The sequence below is a fragment of the Sciurus vulgaris genome (genome assembly GCF_902686455.1).
Source record: "Sciurus vulgaris genome assembly, chromosome: 7".
In the NCBI taxonomy this organism is placed as follows: Eukaryota; Metazoa; Chordata; class Mammalia; order Rodentia; family Sciuridae; genus Sciurus; species Sciurus vulgaris.
Window position 1 is genome coordinate 133946025 of NC_136467.1, and position 17719 is coordinate 133963743.

General features: G+C 37.4%; 1 protein-coding gene across 1 annotated transcript in view; it reads right to left on the reverse strand.

The window, feature by feature from the left end:
* The window catches only part of GMDS (GDP-mannose 4,6-dehydratase), a 626998-nt gene that overhangs the window by 106160 nt on the left and 503119 nt on the right, over nucleotides 1-17719 (reverse strand). The window contains 1 exon segment of the mRNA XM_079148803.1: nucleotides 16793-16911. Coding sequence (XP_079004929.1) covers nucleotides 16793-16911 — 119 coding nt within the window.

The following is a 17719-nucleotide window of genomic DNA, read 5'->3' on the forward strand; positions in this document are numbered from 1 at the left end:
GGCTTTCTGTCCTGCCATTTTCCCTATAAATTCAACACTTCCCTCCAGGTCTACTCCTAACCTTCCTCTGGGTAAGGACAGGGAATGGCATTTTTGGAACCATTAACATGCCAGATCCTGCACCAAGGAAATCTCCCAGGAGGGGTCAAAAGAGGCTGCACAGAAGACGGGGGAGGAGACATTTGGAAGAGGTAGGCTATCTTGTAGTGCTCAGCCTCAGGGGTGTCTGCCCGGGGGCGATCAATGATGCCAAATGCTGATGATGAGACATGGGAGGATGTAGAATTTGAATGGGTCCCCAAAAGTGCTAAAAATGCTGCTGTGTTGGGGTGTCAAGAACAGGGACTGGTGTTTGCTAGACAGAGAGAGGGACAGTGAGAAGGGCAACTCTCAGACACCTTTTGGCAAAGCAGGGGAAAGGGGAGGAGAGGGGAGGGAAGGCAGTGGTTGGATTTGAGGGAGAGAGGAGTGGCTGGCCAGGAATTCTGAGAAGGCAGAAGGGCCAAAGGGAAAGGCCAGGAGGACAAACTGTTTCCAAAGGGCATCGGGGGGACCTACTGGTGGAACAGGAGAAATCGAAACTGGTATTTTAATTACAACTCCTGCCCTAATGTTGACCACACAGATCTGAGAACCTCAGCTGCCTACAGCTCTCTTGCATTGCTGTTGAAATGAAGACTTGTCTGCCTTCATCCCTACCCAGAATTCTTCCATTTTATTTATATTAATAATGCTAATTGTTCTTAGGTAAGGAGGTTCTGACAGCAAAAAGCCCAGCTGTTACTTCTGTAGTTAATGAACTACAACAACAACAACAAAAAAAAAAAAATGTAAAATTTAAATTCATTCTCCAGCTGTTCATGTAGAAAGCACTTCTTAAGATTAACACCTACATTTGTTCTGTGCTTTCTATATCAGGGGGCCCTCAGGAATGTTAACTGCCGAATCCTGCCAAGAGTCAGACAGGTAGTGTAATCTGCAGTTTATAAATGGGGAAAAAGAAGTTCAGAGGGCTGAACAATTTATAGAAGGCCACACGGAGAAGAGGATTTGGAGCCAAGATTGCAGAGCCAGGCTTCTTGGCTCTACCATCCTGGGCTCAGGCTGTAACTATTTCACATGGAAAAAGCTGATGGGTGGGGCACCCTCTTAAAAGGGTATTATCATTTTTATGGGGAACCCCTCCCAAACATATTTCCATAACAGTTGTCATCTGGTCAATACTGACCTCACTTTCTTCTTTTTATCAGCATTACTGAGAAGCTTTTCATTAGAGAAGCTCTACTTTCAAATTGTCTTTTCTTATGATTTATCTCTAGGAAATCAGAATGGAATGATGAATTCTATGAGAAAAGTCTTGGGTGGAGGGGCTGGGGTGGGGAAGGGAACCCAAGAGATCAAAAATAAATAAGCACACAAGTGAATAAAGAAATAAGTAAAACAGACCAGCAACACTACTCCTTAGCTGTCAAAATGGCAGTGAAAGAATTTTCAAATGAATAACCAGCATTTAAATGAGTCTTGGTGTTTCTGTGCTACCTTTACCCAGATTGCTAAACTTGCTCTGGCTGCCTTATTTATTTTAACTCAGCAGAGGCATTACTATCTACCCCCAAAGGATATAGGTAGAGTTTTTCCTGCTTTACAAGAGAAAGCAAAAGGAATGGAGGTCTCATTACAGGGCCATGGGGAGGGCTGGTGTTCAAGCCCCATGTAAGAGCTCAGTCACAGTTCTGGGTCTTGCGCACATCTCTTCTACCTGCATAACAGCATTTATCTATCTCCCTTTATTCTGCCTCCATCAAATCTGCACTGAGTACCCCTAAGTGCCAGCTACTATTTGGCTTAAGCCAAGTGCTAGACCTGGTCTCCATCCTTCAGGAACCTGGAGTCTGATGACTACCACACCACAATCTTATGTGTGAATGATGCGCAAGACAGACAGAATACTGTAACAGCCCAGGGGAAGACACCTGGCATAGACCTGGCTGGAGGAGGGTGTCAGCCCCAGGGAAGATGGCTGAGTTAAGACCAGAGGGATGTGTGGGAAGCGGTCAGGGGAAGCAGAGGGAATCATAGGTGCAGGTAGCTCTTGGTATGCCCCAATGTAGTCAAGCTGGTCCACCCAGCTTACCCGCTTGCGTGGCACCAGCACCCACATACAATTCACTGCCTCCTGCCTCCATGCCTTTGTCATGCCATCCCACCCACCTGGGCTGCTTTCCCTCTTAACTACCATCTGAATTTCCCACTTGGGCAAGGGCTGGCTTCAATCTTTTCTTCAGATGTCCCTCCAATCTTGTACCACTGCTTCAGTACTGACATGATACATTTGTACAGTGCCATGGTCTTATGTAAGTTTGTGAATGACGCATTCTCATTAACCATGGCACCTAGAGTCTATAGTTCTCAATGGCAGGGAAATGTCTTTTGATCCTCTTCAATAAGAGAAAATGAGGTGGGCAGAAAGCATACGTACTAAGAATCTATGTGTTTAGATATTGTGTTGGCTATTTAGTTAGGTTATTACAAAGGCCACAGTTATGGATCTAAGAGATTCTTGGTTAAGAACTATGATTGACCTGCTACCTAATCAATGGCATAACTGCATATGAAATAAAATGAGAGTTGCCTCATGCCACTGCATCACATCATACAATGGCTCAAATTAGCTTTTGTTATGCTAATAACTCAAAAGTCTGTTGCTCTGATAAAAGCACACATCAGTTTAGGCTGTAGCATTTGGGTTTTTATGGGTTAAAAATCCAAGTATCTTAGAAGTTTATAAACATAAATAATAATAGGGCTTAGACTGCCCAGAGGTTGAAGGGAGGGAGAGAAGGACAAAGCAAGAAGAAAGAGAGAGGAGGGAGAGAAAGAAATCCCTTTTATTTCTTTATTTTTTGTGATGTTGGGGATTGAACCTAGGGCCTCATGCATGCTAGACAAGCTTTCTACCACTGAGCTATGTCCCTAGTGGAGATCTCCACAACCTGAGATCACATGAAATAATCTCTCTATTATGATCAAACAGACTGAATACTTTTGAAGGCCCAAGTCCATTTAGAGACTTTCCAGGAAGTTCTCAAGATACATAGACTAAGGAGTATATAGTTCTATGGAAGGTTTGTTTACAGTAATCAATTTTTCTAGCTCTAATGATAAATTCTGAGTGATGACTAATGAGGTGAGTTGTATTTCAAGGAGTCAGTCTCACAGATTTCACTCAACTCTGCTGGACAGTATGGATATCAAAGAAAGATTGAGCAAGCTGCTGAGGTAGGAGTAAAAGCTTCCAGGGACTCAAAAGTGGCTGGCATAAAAAGCAGCATATTTAATGGTATGAAAGGAAAGGCAGAGCCATAGTGGTTTCCCTTCTCCTGACTGTCCCCATACAGAGAACTCTTGGAAGGGTGTCACCTGAAAATTTTGCTCATCAACAACCACAGATTGGATTTGTTTTTCCATACTGCACAGTCATAGTCTCTGTAAGCTCTGGAGGAATGCCTCATGGGAACAATATTGGTCACAGGGACATTTGATTCACACCCTAAAACCTGCATCCACTGACCTTCCTTCTTACCTGTCTTCATCAGGGTCCTCCTTCAAAGCCCAGGGCCCAGGGTCCAGAAGTCTTGCCTACCAGGAAACACTGTCAAATTAGGGGAGAAATGTGGGCCAGCAAAAAATGGCTTGCCATTCCAGCAGGGAGGATTTTACACACAGGTTTATTTTTAAAAGTATAATAATTTTGACCTTGTTGTTTACTGAAAACGTAAAGAAAGCACAACAAACTATGATAAATCCTTCCATTGCCTAAAACGTCTTTACCCCAGCAGCAGGTGTTGGTTCTCTTGCGGTTGCAGGCCATTCTTAAAACTTTCTTCTCGAAATTTAACAAGATTAATGACAGAAAATTAGTCAAGACAAGTATTTGCCTGTTTGATTTATCTTACTATCATCTTAGTTGTAGGAGAAAGGTATTTCCTTTTTGTATTACTTAGTAGAAAATGGACAGAAAAGTGAAAAACAAAACAACACTAAAAAGAACCCTGAAAAATCATCTTCCTGCTCTCCCACCAAACAAACACCTTATAGTGCTATTAGAAGAAAACAGTTGCTGTCATAAGGCTGAATTTCCTCTACAAATATTTGCATGAGAAGTTTCTCATCTTTTATCAGAATGGACCAATTTGCTTCCTTGAATATATTTTACTAACCCAAACTCAAATGAATGTCCTATTTTCTAATAAATTCAAAGCAAAATTATTCAAATAATATCAAAGACTTCAAGAGGGAATAATGCTGTCAATTTTCAGTGTACAAATTGCAATGCAGTTGTCAAGTCTTTTCAGTAAATATCAATATTTCTTAAAACAGAGGCAGAAATGGGAAAAGAACACAGATTTTTAAGACAGTTAAAGTGACAATGTTCCCCCCAGATACTAATCAGTATGTATGAAGAGGAATTAACATTATGATGAGGCTATAGAGGAAGTCTAAGAACTAAGGGAAAATATCTCTGACCTTCCTTCAAGCACACAAAGCACAGGAGGTGAGAATCATGAGCACAGAATGCTTTCCGTGCTAACTAATAGTGCCACTAATGAAGTTAAAAATTTTGGCTTCACCAAATCCTGTTGATCCTAAGTTTCTCTTGAATCAATCTCTCCCTCCCTCTTAGGCCATTGGGTGCAATCAAGTACTCACGACCCCTTCCCAGCAAGGCAGCTTCCACAGCCCTCTAGGAGGTAAGCATGGTGGCTTCCCTGTAGCTCTCACCACCATGCCAGAGTCAATCATACTAACCATGGAACCTGGGGAAATTAAGGCGACAATGGGTAATCTTGGAAGGACTTTCTGGACAAGTTGGCTTTGGGGAATATCCATTTGTGCTCAATTAAATATTTATAGAGGGCTCACTGCAGGCAGCTGTTGTGAGCACCGAGGCGACCCTGGGAATGAGACGGATGCCAGTTCTGTCTCAATCACTTAACAGCTGCAGACCCAGAAGGGCAAGAGGTGCTCAAACAACTTGGGAGAGATGCTATGATTTGGGGAGAATTTGCTTCTAGTGACAGAGCTTAAGACCAAAACTTCATACAGTGAAAACTGCCCCTGAAAACTTCAAATCTAGCTTTATTCCATCAGAATTTGGGCTCTCGAAAGCTCTAAAGCCAAGCCTTATCTTCTTTGTTCTCTGCATTTGGTTGAAGCTTCCCTTTCTCAGAGGTGTGCAGGCCTGGATCCGTTTTTAGTGCAAATATCACATCACAAAGTTTTTTTTTTTTTTTAAAGAATATCAGTAAGAAGGATGCAAAATGCAACATAAAGGAAAAAAGGCAAGTCTTCTCTCTCCCTTCCTTTCATTATTATTATTATTATTATTATTATTGATGGAGACAGAAACCAGGGCTTTGCATGCTAGTGAAATGCTCTACCACTTAGCCATACCTGCAGCCCTAGAGACAACCTGAGTTAAAAAATGCTCAATTCAGATGTGACTCTGCCACTCCCTTGCAGGGTGAGCTGGGGAGGGCACTGAACCACACTGGGTCTCAGTTTCCTCCTCAGTGAAATAGTACCCAAGCCCTGGAATTAAGATGCCTAAGCATGCAGCTCCTGGTATGCTTTCCGGCTCACACCAGATGCCCACCACACATGATACTGAGCACAGGCTGTTTCTCTCTGCCTGTGTCTCCATTCTTTAGTAACAGCACCCTGTTGTTGGGGAAGACCTGGATCATCTCCTATTCAAACTATGGACTTCCAGTGGAGCTGCATACCATGTACTTCTCTCTCTTGACCACCGGAAAAGGCCTGGGATCCAGCTCTACCCTGGCTACAATGACTGGTCTTGAGATGATCACAAGGCCCAACTGTACTTTTCAATCATCACCCAGTCATTAATAGCAAATGCTCACACAGCTCAGACTCAGACAGGCACTAATAGGTGCTGTCCATATACCTATTTACCTGCTCACTTTGCTCTATCCCTGTGGGGCAGAGACTCTTACCTTCCCTACCTTATAGTTGGGGAAACAGTGACCCAGGTAAGATAAATAACTGCCCTAAGAAGTCATAGAGCTGGGCTTCTTGCTCAGGAAGGTGGCAATGGGTCTTTGCTTTTAACTGTATTATACCACACTGGCTGCAGATAAAGATGAATGACTTTGGGATGGAACCAATCCTACCAAGGATTAGGTAGGATCCTTGGGAGAAAGAAGCACACATAAGTATAGTAGTCCACTGTTAACCATGGGGGATATGTTCCAAGACCATGGATAGTACCAAAACGAGTATGTGTGTGTATGTGTGTGTGTTTGTGTATGGGTGTTGTATTTTCTACATATATTATTATTATTATTATGGTTTAGTTCCAGTTCTGAAATGTTCCACAAAGTATTAGGTGTACAGAGGTGGGGCTTTGGGGCAACAATTGGTGAGGACTGTGACCTCATCAGTGAATTAATCAGTAAGAGGTAAACAATTACTAATAAAATAGAACAAGTGTAACAATATGCTGTAATATAAATGCCAGTATCACCACTCTGACGCTTTGGGGCCATGAATAAGGAAAACAGGCATTATTTGAACACACAGGCACTGGGAAACCATGACAGTTATTATACTAATCAAGGCATCTACTAAATGTCTCCTGGGCAGGTGGCATATATGATGGGGATATGCTGGACAAACAGACAATTCATGGCCTGGGTAGGAGAGATGGTGTGAGATTTCATCATGCTACTCAGCATGAAATTGTAATATTTTGGATTACACCTGACTACCAATAACTGAAATCTCAAAGTGAAGCCACTGATAAGGAGGGACTACTGTACTCTTGAAGTCCTATAAAAGCAATTTCCAAAACCGGACACAATACTCTTCTCACTCTCTTAAGAACCACTGAGATCCTAGTGTGCCACCTTTGTTTCTGCCTGGTTTCTACCCGTGAGGACACTGCTCCCAAGAAACCAAGAAAGGCTCGCAGGCCTCCTCAGAAGCTTGCAGCTACAGCAGAGGAGCAGCCTGGGTCCAGTCATGGGACACTGTCTGTGGCTTTCCTGTTCCTCTTCCAGCTGAGATTCGTATGCTGACATGCAGGGTTCTAGAAGACCCAAAGGAAGGAGACTGAAAAAAACAATGAAACACAATGAAACCTTATCTGAAGTGTTTAGGACCAGAAGTTTGGATTTTTTTTTTTTTCATTTTGGAATATTCACATATGCAAAATAAGATATCTTTGGGATGAAAGTCAAGTCTAAACCCAAAAATTCATCTATATTTTATATACACCTCATACACATTCCAAAAGTTAATTTTGAACACTATTTTAGTGTGTCTGAGTCCTTCCTTCCTTCCTTTCTTTCTTGCCAATAATTTATTATAGTTCATATAGTTCCCCAGGTTGACTGGGCTCACATGAGATGTTCTTACTTGGGGTTTCCCATGGGGTCAGATAGTTGGGGCTCCAGACATCTGAAGGCCTGACTGTGCTAACCACCCAAGATGCTTTGCCCACGTGGCTAGCAGTTGATGTCGGCAAGGGGTTCAGCTGAAGTTGTCCATGTATGTATGTCCTCTGTGTGTGGTGTGCCTGAGTTCTGACTGTAACCCATCACATGAAGTCAGATGTGGATTTTTGTACTTGTGGTGTCATATCAGTGCTCAAAATTTCAGATGCTGGAGTATTTTGAATTTCGGGTTAGGAATATTCCAACTTGCATGAAGAATAAATATGATGGATGTTCTACAACCTCAACTCCACTGATAAAGAGGCAGAAATAACTGAAATAGGTACTGGGCACACAGGAGTGTACCATTCTGTCTAGGTGAGAAGAGCCACCAGTGTGATAGGCTGCCACTCAGAAGACTCTTATTAAAGGCACAAAGTAAGGTCTTTTATTCATCTAGAATACTGAGCCCTCACATCCCTCTTTCTGGGAAGGTGAAAAAAACTTTATGGGCCAGGCATGGTGGCACATGTCTATAATCCCAATGACTGGGCAGGCTGAGGTAGGAGGATTGCAAGTTCAAACCCAGGCTCAGCTACTTAGTGAGATCCTATCTCAAAATAAAAAATAAAAAGGGCTAGGGATGTGGCTCAGTGGTTCAGAGCCACTAGGTTAAAACCCTAGTACCAAAACAGTAACAACAAGCAAACAAAAAACACAAAAAGAATACAAAAGAAAAGAAAACAAAAAGACCCTATGGTTTCACCAAAATGTTCTATCTACCATTCAAAGGCAACTTTTAATGTATCATGCAAAGCAGTTGTAATTTTACAAAATTTGAATCAAAATGGAGGTGACAAAACTTTTGAAAGAGGTCACTGGTTGAAATTTAAAATAGACTTTAGTGAAACTGATGTAGCTGTTTTACTAGGCATTTTTCTGCTAAGGGAGAAACCAGCAATGAAAAGGCCTATCTTAGGGACAGATAGGAGTCAGATATACTAAACATCTGCTGCTCAGTTCTGAATGAGGGAGGAGTATTTCCCAGCTAGTTATCCAGAGGATACTACTGCTGGTGCAGGATTTTAATATAGATCTAAAAATTAAGCTTGGGACTGGGGTGTAGCTCAGTTCAATGATAGACCATGTGCTTAGCATATGCAAGCCCCTGGGTTCAATCATCCCTACACCAAAACGTTAAAAAAAATTAAGCTTAGAAAATGCTGTGTTAAATCAAGTTAAATAGTTCCTTTACTACAGATCTTTTAACATGCTATGGTGATTGTTGGTTCTCTATGAGGGAGTTGTGATACATAATATTTTCTAAATAAGCTAGATATGGAATGCCATTTTCAAACAGTATCCCCGTTTGGGAAAGCTTATGTGAGGTCGAATAGTAAAAATAAAAAGCATTTAGCCCATAGGATTATAGGACCAAAAGATATTGTGATAACCACGTTCTGGACATTGTCTCCAAGATGGGAGAAGGGCAAGATCTCATATATACTTTTCAAAAGAGTGTCTAACATTGGAAATCATTTGTAAGACAATGCCAAATTTTTAGAATTGTGTTTAAAGTGATTTCTTTCTTTCTTTCTTTCATTCTTTTTTTTTTTTTTTTTTAACTACAAAAGCATCCAAGTTCCTTATAGAATTTGGGAAGTAGAGAAAAGTATAGGGTAGAAAACTATAAGTTACCCATGATGCTACATCCCCAGTACTCTTTTTTTTGATTTTAATTTTAATTTTTTTTATTTTGATATAGGTTGCCCTGGCTGGTTTTGAATTAGCAATCTTCTTGTCTCTGCCTCCCAAGCAGCTAGGATTACTAATATACCCAGCTACACAGGCAATCATTGACTGGTTTTCTATCACTACAAATTAGTCTTTCTTAGAATACAATTTAAATAGAATCATACATTTATACTCTTCTGTGTCTGATTTCTTTCACCAAGTTTAAGTAGGATTTTAAGATTTATCTGTGTTGCAGTATCAGCAGTTTATGCCTTTTAATCACTGTGTAGCATTCCATTGTGTAGATATAGTACATTTGATTATCTATATACTGGTTGATCAGACATCAGGAGGAAATGTTTTATTAGAAATAAAACTGCTATGCATATTCATGTATAAGTCTTCACCTGGACATATATTTTCATTTTTCACTGGTATGTATCATTGCTGGTCACATGGTAAATGTATATTAGATTTTATAAGAAAATCAACTGTTTCCAAAGTGGTCATACCATTACTTTCACAAGTACTATGAGAGTTCCATTTGCTCCACCTCTTCATCAACACTCAGCACTGGGTCATTTTTCATTTTAGCCATTCTAAAGGGAGTGTCATGGCATCACTTTGTGGCTTAAATGTAGCTTTCTCAGATAACTAAGCATGTTGAGCATATTTTCATGTGGTTAATGGCCATTTAAATGTTTTCTTGTATGAAGTATTCAAAATTTTGTGTATTTTTTATTAAGTTGTCTTACTGTTGAATTATCTTTTACATTCTACACATAAGAATTTTGTTTAGATATACATATTACAATTATTTTGTCCCCAGATGGTGGCTTGACTTATTATTTTCTTAATGATCACTTTAAAGGAACAGAGATTTTTAAGCATTGTTCATTATATCAAATTTTTTTCTGGTTCTGGGAATTGAACCCAGAGCCTTGTACATGGTAGGTAAGGATTCTACCACTGAGCTACATTCCTACTGCAATTTAAAAAAAAAGTTTCTTGCTTTTGGTGTCCTAAGAAATCCTTGCCTTTTCTTCGAATTGACCTATATATCCAATGCAAACATATGTAACACAAAAAGCTACAAAGTAATAAACTACCTGATAAAAAGTGATGAACTACATGATAATTTGAAATATTTGATATTTGTAAAGCACCGTTAAGAACTTGAAAAGATAAGCCATAGACTAGGAAATTATAGCTACATAAAAACCCCTTAATTAAATTGTAAAACAATCTAGAAAATCTTTGTCTACCCCAGGGTTGCAAAGCTATCCTACGTTTTTACCTAGCAGTATGTTAATTTTAGCCCTTATTTACATCTATAATCCATTTGTGTGTGTGTGTGTGTAGTATGAAGTATCTGCTGAGTTTCACTTTTTCCCCCATCATTATTTAGTGTGCCCGTACCATTTATTGAAAAGAGTAGTCTTTTCCAACTGAATTATCTTCGTGGAAATTCAGTTGCTCATATAAGTTAGGGTTTATTTCTGAAGTTTTATTCTGTTCTGTTGATCTGTATGTCTAACCTTATGTCAACAACATGTGGTTTATGCTTTAAAGATGCATTAAAATGAGGCAGTCATGTTCTCCACCTTCTTTTTCAGAACAATTCTAAATCTTCTGCATTTCCATGCAAATTTTATCAATCTTTATAATTAGAATTAACTTATTCTAATAATCTGATTTTGATTGGAATTATACCCAATCTATAGATCAGTTTGAAGGAAATCAACATCTTATTAACAGTCTGTCCTCCAGTCCAAGAACACAGTGTATTTATTTAGGGCTTTATCAATATCTTCTAGATTTTAGTGCACACATTTTTCATGTTTTATTAAATTCATCTCTGAGAATTTCATGTTTTTTGATTGTACAGTGTATGGTATTTTTCATTTCAATTTTCAGTTGTTCATAGGTAGTACACAGAACTACAACTGATTTTATGTATAGAGCTTGCATTGTGAGACCTTTATAGATACACCTGCTAGCTCTAGTTGTTGTTTTTGTAGATTACTTAGGTTTTCTATGTTCACAATCATGCTATCTGTGAATAAAGGTAAATATTCTTCTTCTTTTGATTCTTTTTGGATAGGATTTCCAGGATAAAGTTAAAAAGGATTTCTAGGGCCAAAGTTGCTCTGGCCCTGATTCTTAGAGAAAAGCAGTCAGTCTGTCATCATCAAGTATGTGTACTTGTGTTTCCTTAGATGCCATTTATCAGTTTAAGGACATTTCCTTTCAGTTCCTACCTTGTTGAAGTCTTCTTAAAATTTTTATAATAAATAGTGATTTAATTTTTAAGGGCTTTTTCTGCATGTATTAAAATAAAAAAGTCATATTTCCCCCTTTGTTGCCCAGGATGGCCTTGAACTTGAAAACTTCTTGCCTCAGACTTCCAGGTAGCTGGGATTACAGGTGTATGTCACAATATCTGGCTCCTTTGTTTACTTAATATGTTGAATTACATTCATTTTCATATGTTAAACTAACCTTGCCTTCTTGGGACAAATTCCACTTCAGTGTATAAACTTTATGTATGTTGAGATTCAACTTGCTTATATTTTACTAGTCATTTTTTGTTTCTATGATTATGTGGAATACTAGTCTATATAAATTTCTTTCCTTAAAATGTTTTTGTTTTTAGTACCATGGTAATGCTGGTCCCATAAAATGAGTTGGGAAGTGTTCACTCTTCAAAATAAATGAAGCAAGAGTATTACTTTCTTTCTTAAATCTTGCTAGAATTCACTAGTGAAAATCAGTTTCTTTAATAGACAAGGAATTATTAAGATTTCTACTTCTTCATGAGTCAGTTTTGGCAATTTGTGTCTTTTATAAAACATGACCATTTCCTTTAATTTGACAAGTTGGCAAAAAATCCTCATAACATTCCCTTATTAGTCTATTAATGTCTGTAGGATCTGTAGTGATGCTTCCTCTTTTGTTTGTAATATTTATAATCTTAGTCTTTTCTTTTTCTCCTCCTCAATCTAGATAGACATCCATCTGAGCTTTGGTTACCTTTACTTTTTCTGCAGTGTTTTTGTTTTCTATTTCATCCATCTCCATTTTTACTTTAAAATAGAAATATCCTTGCCTTCTGTTTGTTTTGGATTTAATTTACTTTTCTTTTTCTAGCTTTTTAAGTGAAAAACAAGGCAGCTCTTCAGGGAGCTTCATTCTTTTTCAGCATTAGTACATAAAGGCATAAATGACTCTTACAGCATTGTGTTAGCTGTATTCCATAAATTTTGATTTTCTGCTCTCACTTTCATACAGTTCAAAATATATTCTAATTTACCTTATTTCCACTTTGACCTGTGCATTACTTAGAAGTGTGTGGTTTAATTCCAAATCTTTGTGGATTTTTAAGTATTTTTCTATTTCTTAAATTCTAAATTAATTTCATTTTGGTCAGAAAACATGATTTCAATTCTTTAAAATTTATGGAGACTATTTTCATGGCACAGAATATGGTCTATTTTGGTGAATATTTCAGGTTCACTTGAAAACAATGTGAATTCCATTGTTTTTGGTTAATGGATGATATTTTTATAACACTAATTAGGTCAAGCAGGTTTATTATGTTGTTCATGTCTTCTATGTTCTTTTTTTGTCTACTTGTTCTGTTAGTTATAGAGAAAGGAATGTAAAAGTATGGAAGCACAAAGTTTGTGTATTTCTCCTCAGTTCTGTCAATGTTTTGAAGTAGGTATAAATGTGGGTATATATGTTTGAAACTGCTATATCTTCATCATGAACTTATCCCTTAACATTATGAAATCTCTCTTTTTATTCCTTGTAGATTCTGAATTTTAATTTGTCTCATACAATATAGCTCTTTCAGCTTTATTATGATTAGTGTTTATACTTCCTAATTTTTTCATCTTGTTACTTTTAATCTGTGTTTTTATTTAAAGTGAGTCTCTTATAGACAGGACATTGCTTTTTGAGTCTGACAAAATCTTCCTTTTAATTGGAGTATTTAAATAATTTACAATTGACATAATTATCAATATAGTACCATTTCTATTTGTCCCATCTGCTATTCAGTCCCATTTTATCTTTTCCTGCTTTGGTTGAGTATTTAGAATGGTAACTTACTCCATTATTGGCTTATTGTTGTTCTTTATTTTGTTTTAGTACAGCTGTAGAATTTATGGTTTCCACTTTAACTTATTGTAATCTATCTTTAAATAATTCATACCAGTTCACATCTAATGTAAGACCCTTATAACAATGTAATATTTAAATGTTTCCATCTTCTCCTAACTTTGTGCTACTGTTGTTATGCAACACACACACAAACACATACACGCACACCCATGTTAAATTATTTTGGCTTTAAACATTATCTTTTAAAGAGATTTAGGAATGGGGGACATTAATGTTTTCCCCACATATTTACTATTTATTTTGCTGCTTATTCCTTTACAAAGATCCAGCTTTCAAATTAGTATCATTTTTCTTCTGCCTCAAAGTTTGCTGGCAATGAATCATCTCAACTTCTTTTTGAAAAGAAATCTTAAATTCATGACTATTTAAAAAATACTTTTCCTAGGCATAGAATTCTAGCTTCTGGATTTTTGTTAGCAGTTTAAACCTATTGTATTCTGCCTTGGATATTTTTTGAGGGAAAAAAAGTGACTTTTTTCTATTTGTTCTTCTGTAAGTAGCTATCTTTCTTCTTCCGTTGTCTTAAGATTTTCTCTTTAGCATTTATTTTTGGTAATTCGATTATGAAATGTGACTTCCTTTGTGCTTATTCTTCTTGAGGTTTATTATACCTCTTGGATCTGTGGTTTTATTGTTTTCATAAAATTTGGGGGGATGACCATTATTTAATTCTTTTTCTGTGGCTCTCCCCCTACCCCTTCCCCCCGGGGACTTCAATGGCATATCAGATTGCTTGACAATTGTCCCCAAGTTCCTGAAACTATACTCTTTTTTTCCTGACCAGTCTTTTTCCTTCTGTGCTTCCTCTTGGATCATTTCTGTTATTATGTCTCCATGTCCAATCTTCTGTAGTATCTAATCTACTCTCAATGCCAACAATGAATTTTTAAAATTTCAGATACTTAGTTTTTCATCTCCAGAAGTTCCACATTTTTTTTTTTTTAACAGAGGGCCTTTTAAAATTTTTTTAACTATTTATTTATTTTATGTGGTACTGAGGATGGAACTCAGTACCTCACACATGCTAGGCAAGCTTTCTACCACTGAGCCACAAGCCCAGCCCTCCACTGGATTTTAAAAAGTTTTGCTATTTACCTCTCTCTCTTTAATGTGCTTATATCTTTCTTAGAATGCTGGAACACCTTTATAATAGTTATTTAAATGTTCTTGTGTGTTTATACCAACACTTTTATTATTCCTCATTCCTTTTTTATTGCTTGATTTTTATCCTGGCTATAGGTCATGTATTCCTGCTTCTTGACATACTACTAAGTTTTGATTGAAAGCTGAACATAATGAATTCTGTGCAGCTGAGTGTTAAGATTTTACTGTCTTCCTGTAAAGAATGTGGGTCATTATAATGACAGGAAGCTAAGTTATTTGTTTCTAGTTCCATCCTTTTGAGAGCTGTATTTGAAGTTGGTTAGTCTGAGTCTAGAGTAGCCTTTGCTCTAGGGAACAGCTTATTCCTGAGATAGAGCCCTTCTTGAATCTGTACTGCACTCTCTGAGGGATCCACAGTTTGCTCCATCATGTCTATCTGAGTCTTGAAAGTCTTCTAGTCTTGGGTAAACTGGAAGAAACATTTACTTTCCACCTGTCAGGCAGTTCTTTGTCTAAGTTCTCGTGGCATTTCTTACACATACATGTGTATCTTATTATTAAGTGAAGACTCAAGAAAACTTCTATGTAGAACTCTGAAGCTCTTTTCCATATAGATCCCGTCTCTTTCGAATTCTATCCTATAATGTCAGGTCCCTCTTACTATGAATTCTGATCAGCCTCCTCAACTCAGCAGGAAAGCTGTTCTCAGGTTGGGGTTCCCCTTGCATGCTCCTTGACCCCCCAGGAAGAAAGCAGGTCAGGGTGATTACAGAGTTCCTTTCATTCATTTCTTTTCTATCAGAGATCATAGTCCCATATTGCTTGCCATCCAGAATCTAAAATAATTATTCCATGTATTTTGTCTAGTTTCCTAGGTATTTAAAGATAAAAGGTCATATCTAGTTTCTTTTATTCCATCATGGCTAGAAGTGGAAGTTCTTTCTTATGGTTTAAAAATGAATCTTAGAAAATAGTCTCGTGGTTCCTCAAAAACTTAAACATAGAATTACTGTATGACCCAGAAATTGCACGCCTAAATCCAGATTCAAAAGAACCAAAAGCCAGGACTCATATTCGTGATAACAGATATTCGTGAATACATATTCATAGCAGTATTTTTCACAGAAGCTAAAAGGTAACAAGCATCTATCAACAGATGAATGGACCACAAAATGTGGTACATGCTTAACAGAATGTTATTGTCTTAAAGAAGATGTTAAATTCTATGGTGTGGATGAACTTTGAAGACATTATGCCAGGTGAAATAAGACAATCACAAAAGGACGACTACTGTAGGTTTCCACTCATATGAGGTACCTAGAATAGGCAAATTCATAGAGACAGAAAGTAAGATAGTGGTTACCAGGACTAGGGAAGGAGGAATTACTATTTAAGTTTCTCTTTTTAGGATGATGAAAAAATTCTGAAAATGGTGGTGATGGTTAAACAACATGTGAATGCAATTAATGCCACTAAACTGTATACTTAAAAATGATTAAAATGATATATTTTATGTTATCTATATTTTAGCAAAACTAAAAAAATCATTAAAAAATAAATCTTTCATCTGTAATGATTTCCCACAGATCTTTCAAATATTCCAATGAAAATATGACTTCAAAATTTGTGTAATGCAGTAAGTAAATGTAGTGCACGATTACAAACTGGATCGGTTTGGTATGAAAAAAAGCACTGGCCCAACTGCCAAAATTCAAATGGGATCTGAGGATTAGATGGGAGTAATTCATCACTGGCGACTTCCTGTGTTTTATGTGTGTATTGTGTTTATGCAGGAGAATATCATCGTCTGTAGGAAATGCACATCCCAGTTCAGGATGATGGAGCACCAGATCACAACTTACCCTCAATGGTTCAGAGCAAAGGAGACTGTAATGTATTTGAAGCCTTTCTGTAAGCTTTTGATGGTTTCAAATTTAAAAAATATAACATGGAAGTAGTAAAAACTTTGAGTAATGTTATCACATTGGTTTAGAAAGAGTACAATTAGCCACAGTAGCATCATTAAAGATGATATTTATGATGTGATAAAAATTTTTTTAAATAAAATAAAAATTAAAAACATTTAAAAATAAGAAAGATTAAAGAAATTTGGAAAAGACTAGGCTCAGATGCTGACAAACAGCTGACATACAATGTAAACGGGGTTGGATGCAGTGTCCCACATGAAAATGGCCTCTATTTGCTTTATGAAAGTAAAAGGGAAGATGAGAAAAACAAAACCAAAGTGAAGAGCAGACCTGGCAGAAAACATCTGTGAACAAGCAGCAACTGACTTTAGGTGTACTTACACAATGGTTTTTCCAATGTGCAAAAATGATTTCTCAACAAATTCACGGACACTATGGACCTCCCCTGTTGCTATGACAAAGTCTTCTGGCTCATCATTCTGCAACATCAGCCACATAGCCTACAGAAAGAGAAAGGCAAATTCATGTGAAGGTCATGCTCAGTGGCCACTTTGGGAATACAAAGTTGTCAAATGCACATAATCAGATATGGCCATGTGCAGTTAGAAAAGGAGTGTAAATTTACTACAATAGTCTAACCACTACAACAATGGTTCTTACGATTTAATGTGCATCAGAAATATTTGGGGAACATGTTGGAATGAATGCCTGGGTCTAGTCACAGAGTATAGACTCAGCAGGAATCTTTAATCTTGAATATCCTAGAAGATTTTCATGTAGCAGTTCCCTGGACTGCAACTTAAGAGAACATAATATCTAACAATATCTGTGAAAATAACATTTTCATAGTATGTATGAAATAACAGTTCCAAAAGCCTTGTCTAATTTCCTTGCATGTCACAGACAGCAGACAAGAAAGTCATTTAAACCCTGATTATAAATCATATCCAATAAAGTCATCCAAAATAGAACCTCATTTCTTAACAATGAATTTGAAAATTTACCAATCAAAAGAGCAATATAAGCAAGAACCATTAATGGAGAAACAATCAAACAATAGAGAATACTACTATTTTTAAAAGTTGTCCGACAGGCAAGGAAAACATTTATACCGAAATGAAGGCATTCAGGTTCACAGTCATATGCTAAATTTCCATACTGTGATTAATACTGAAGTATTATTGAGGTACATTTTCTCAGAGGAACAAAGAATCTGGTTGGGTAAAAATGCAGCAGCATTCTGAGATACTGACTGGTGGCAACTGTTTACAGCCTTGTTCTACTTGGTTGGAAGAACTTCAATTGCAA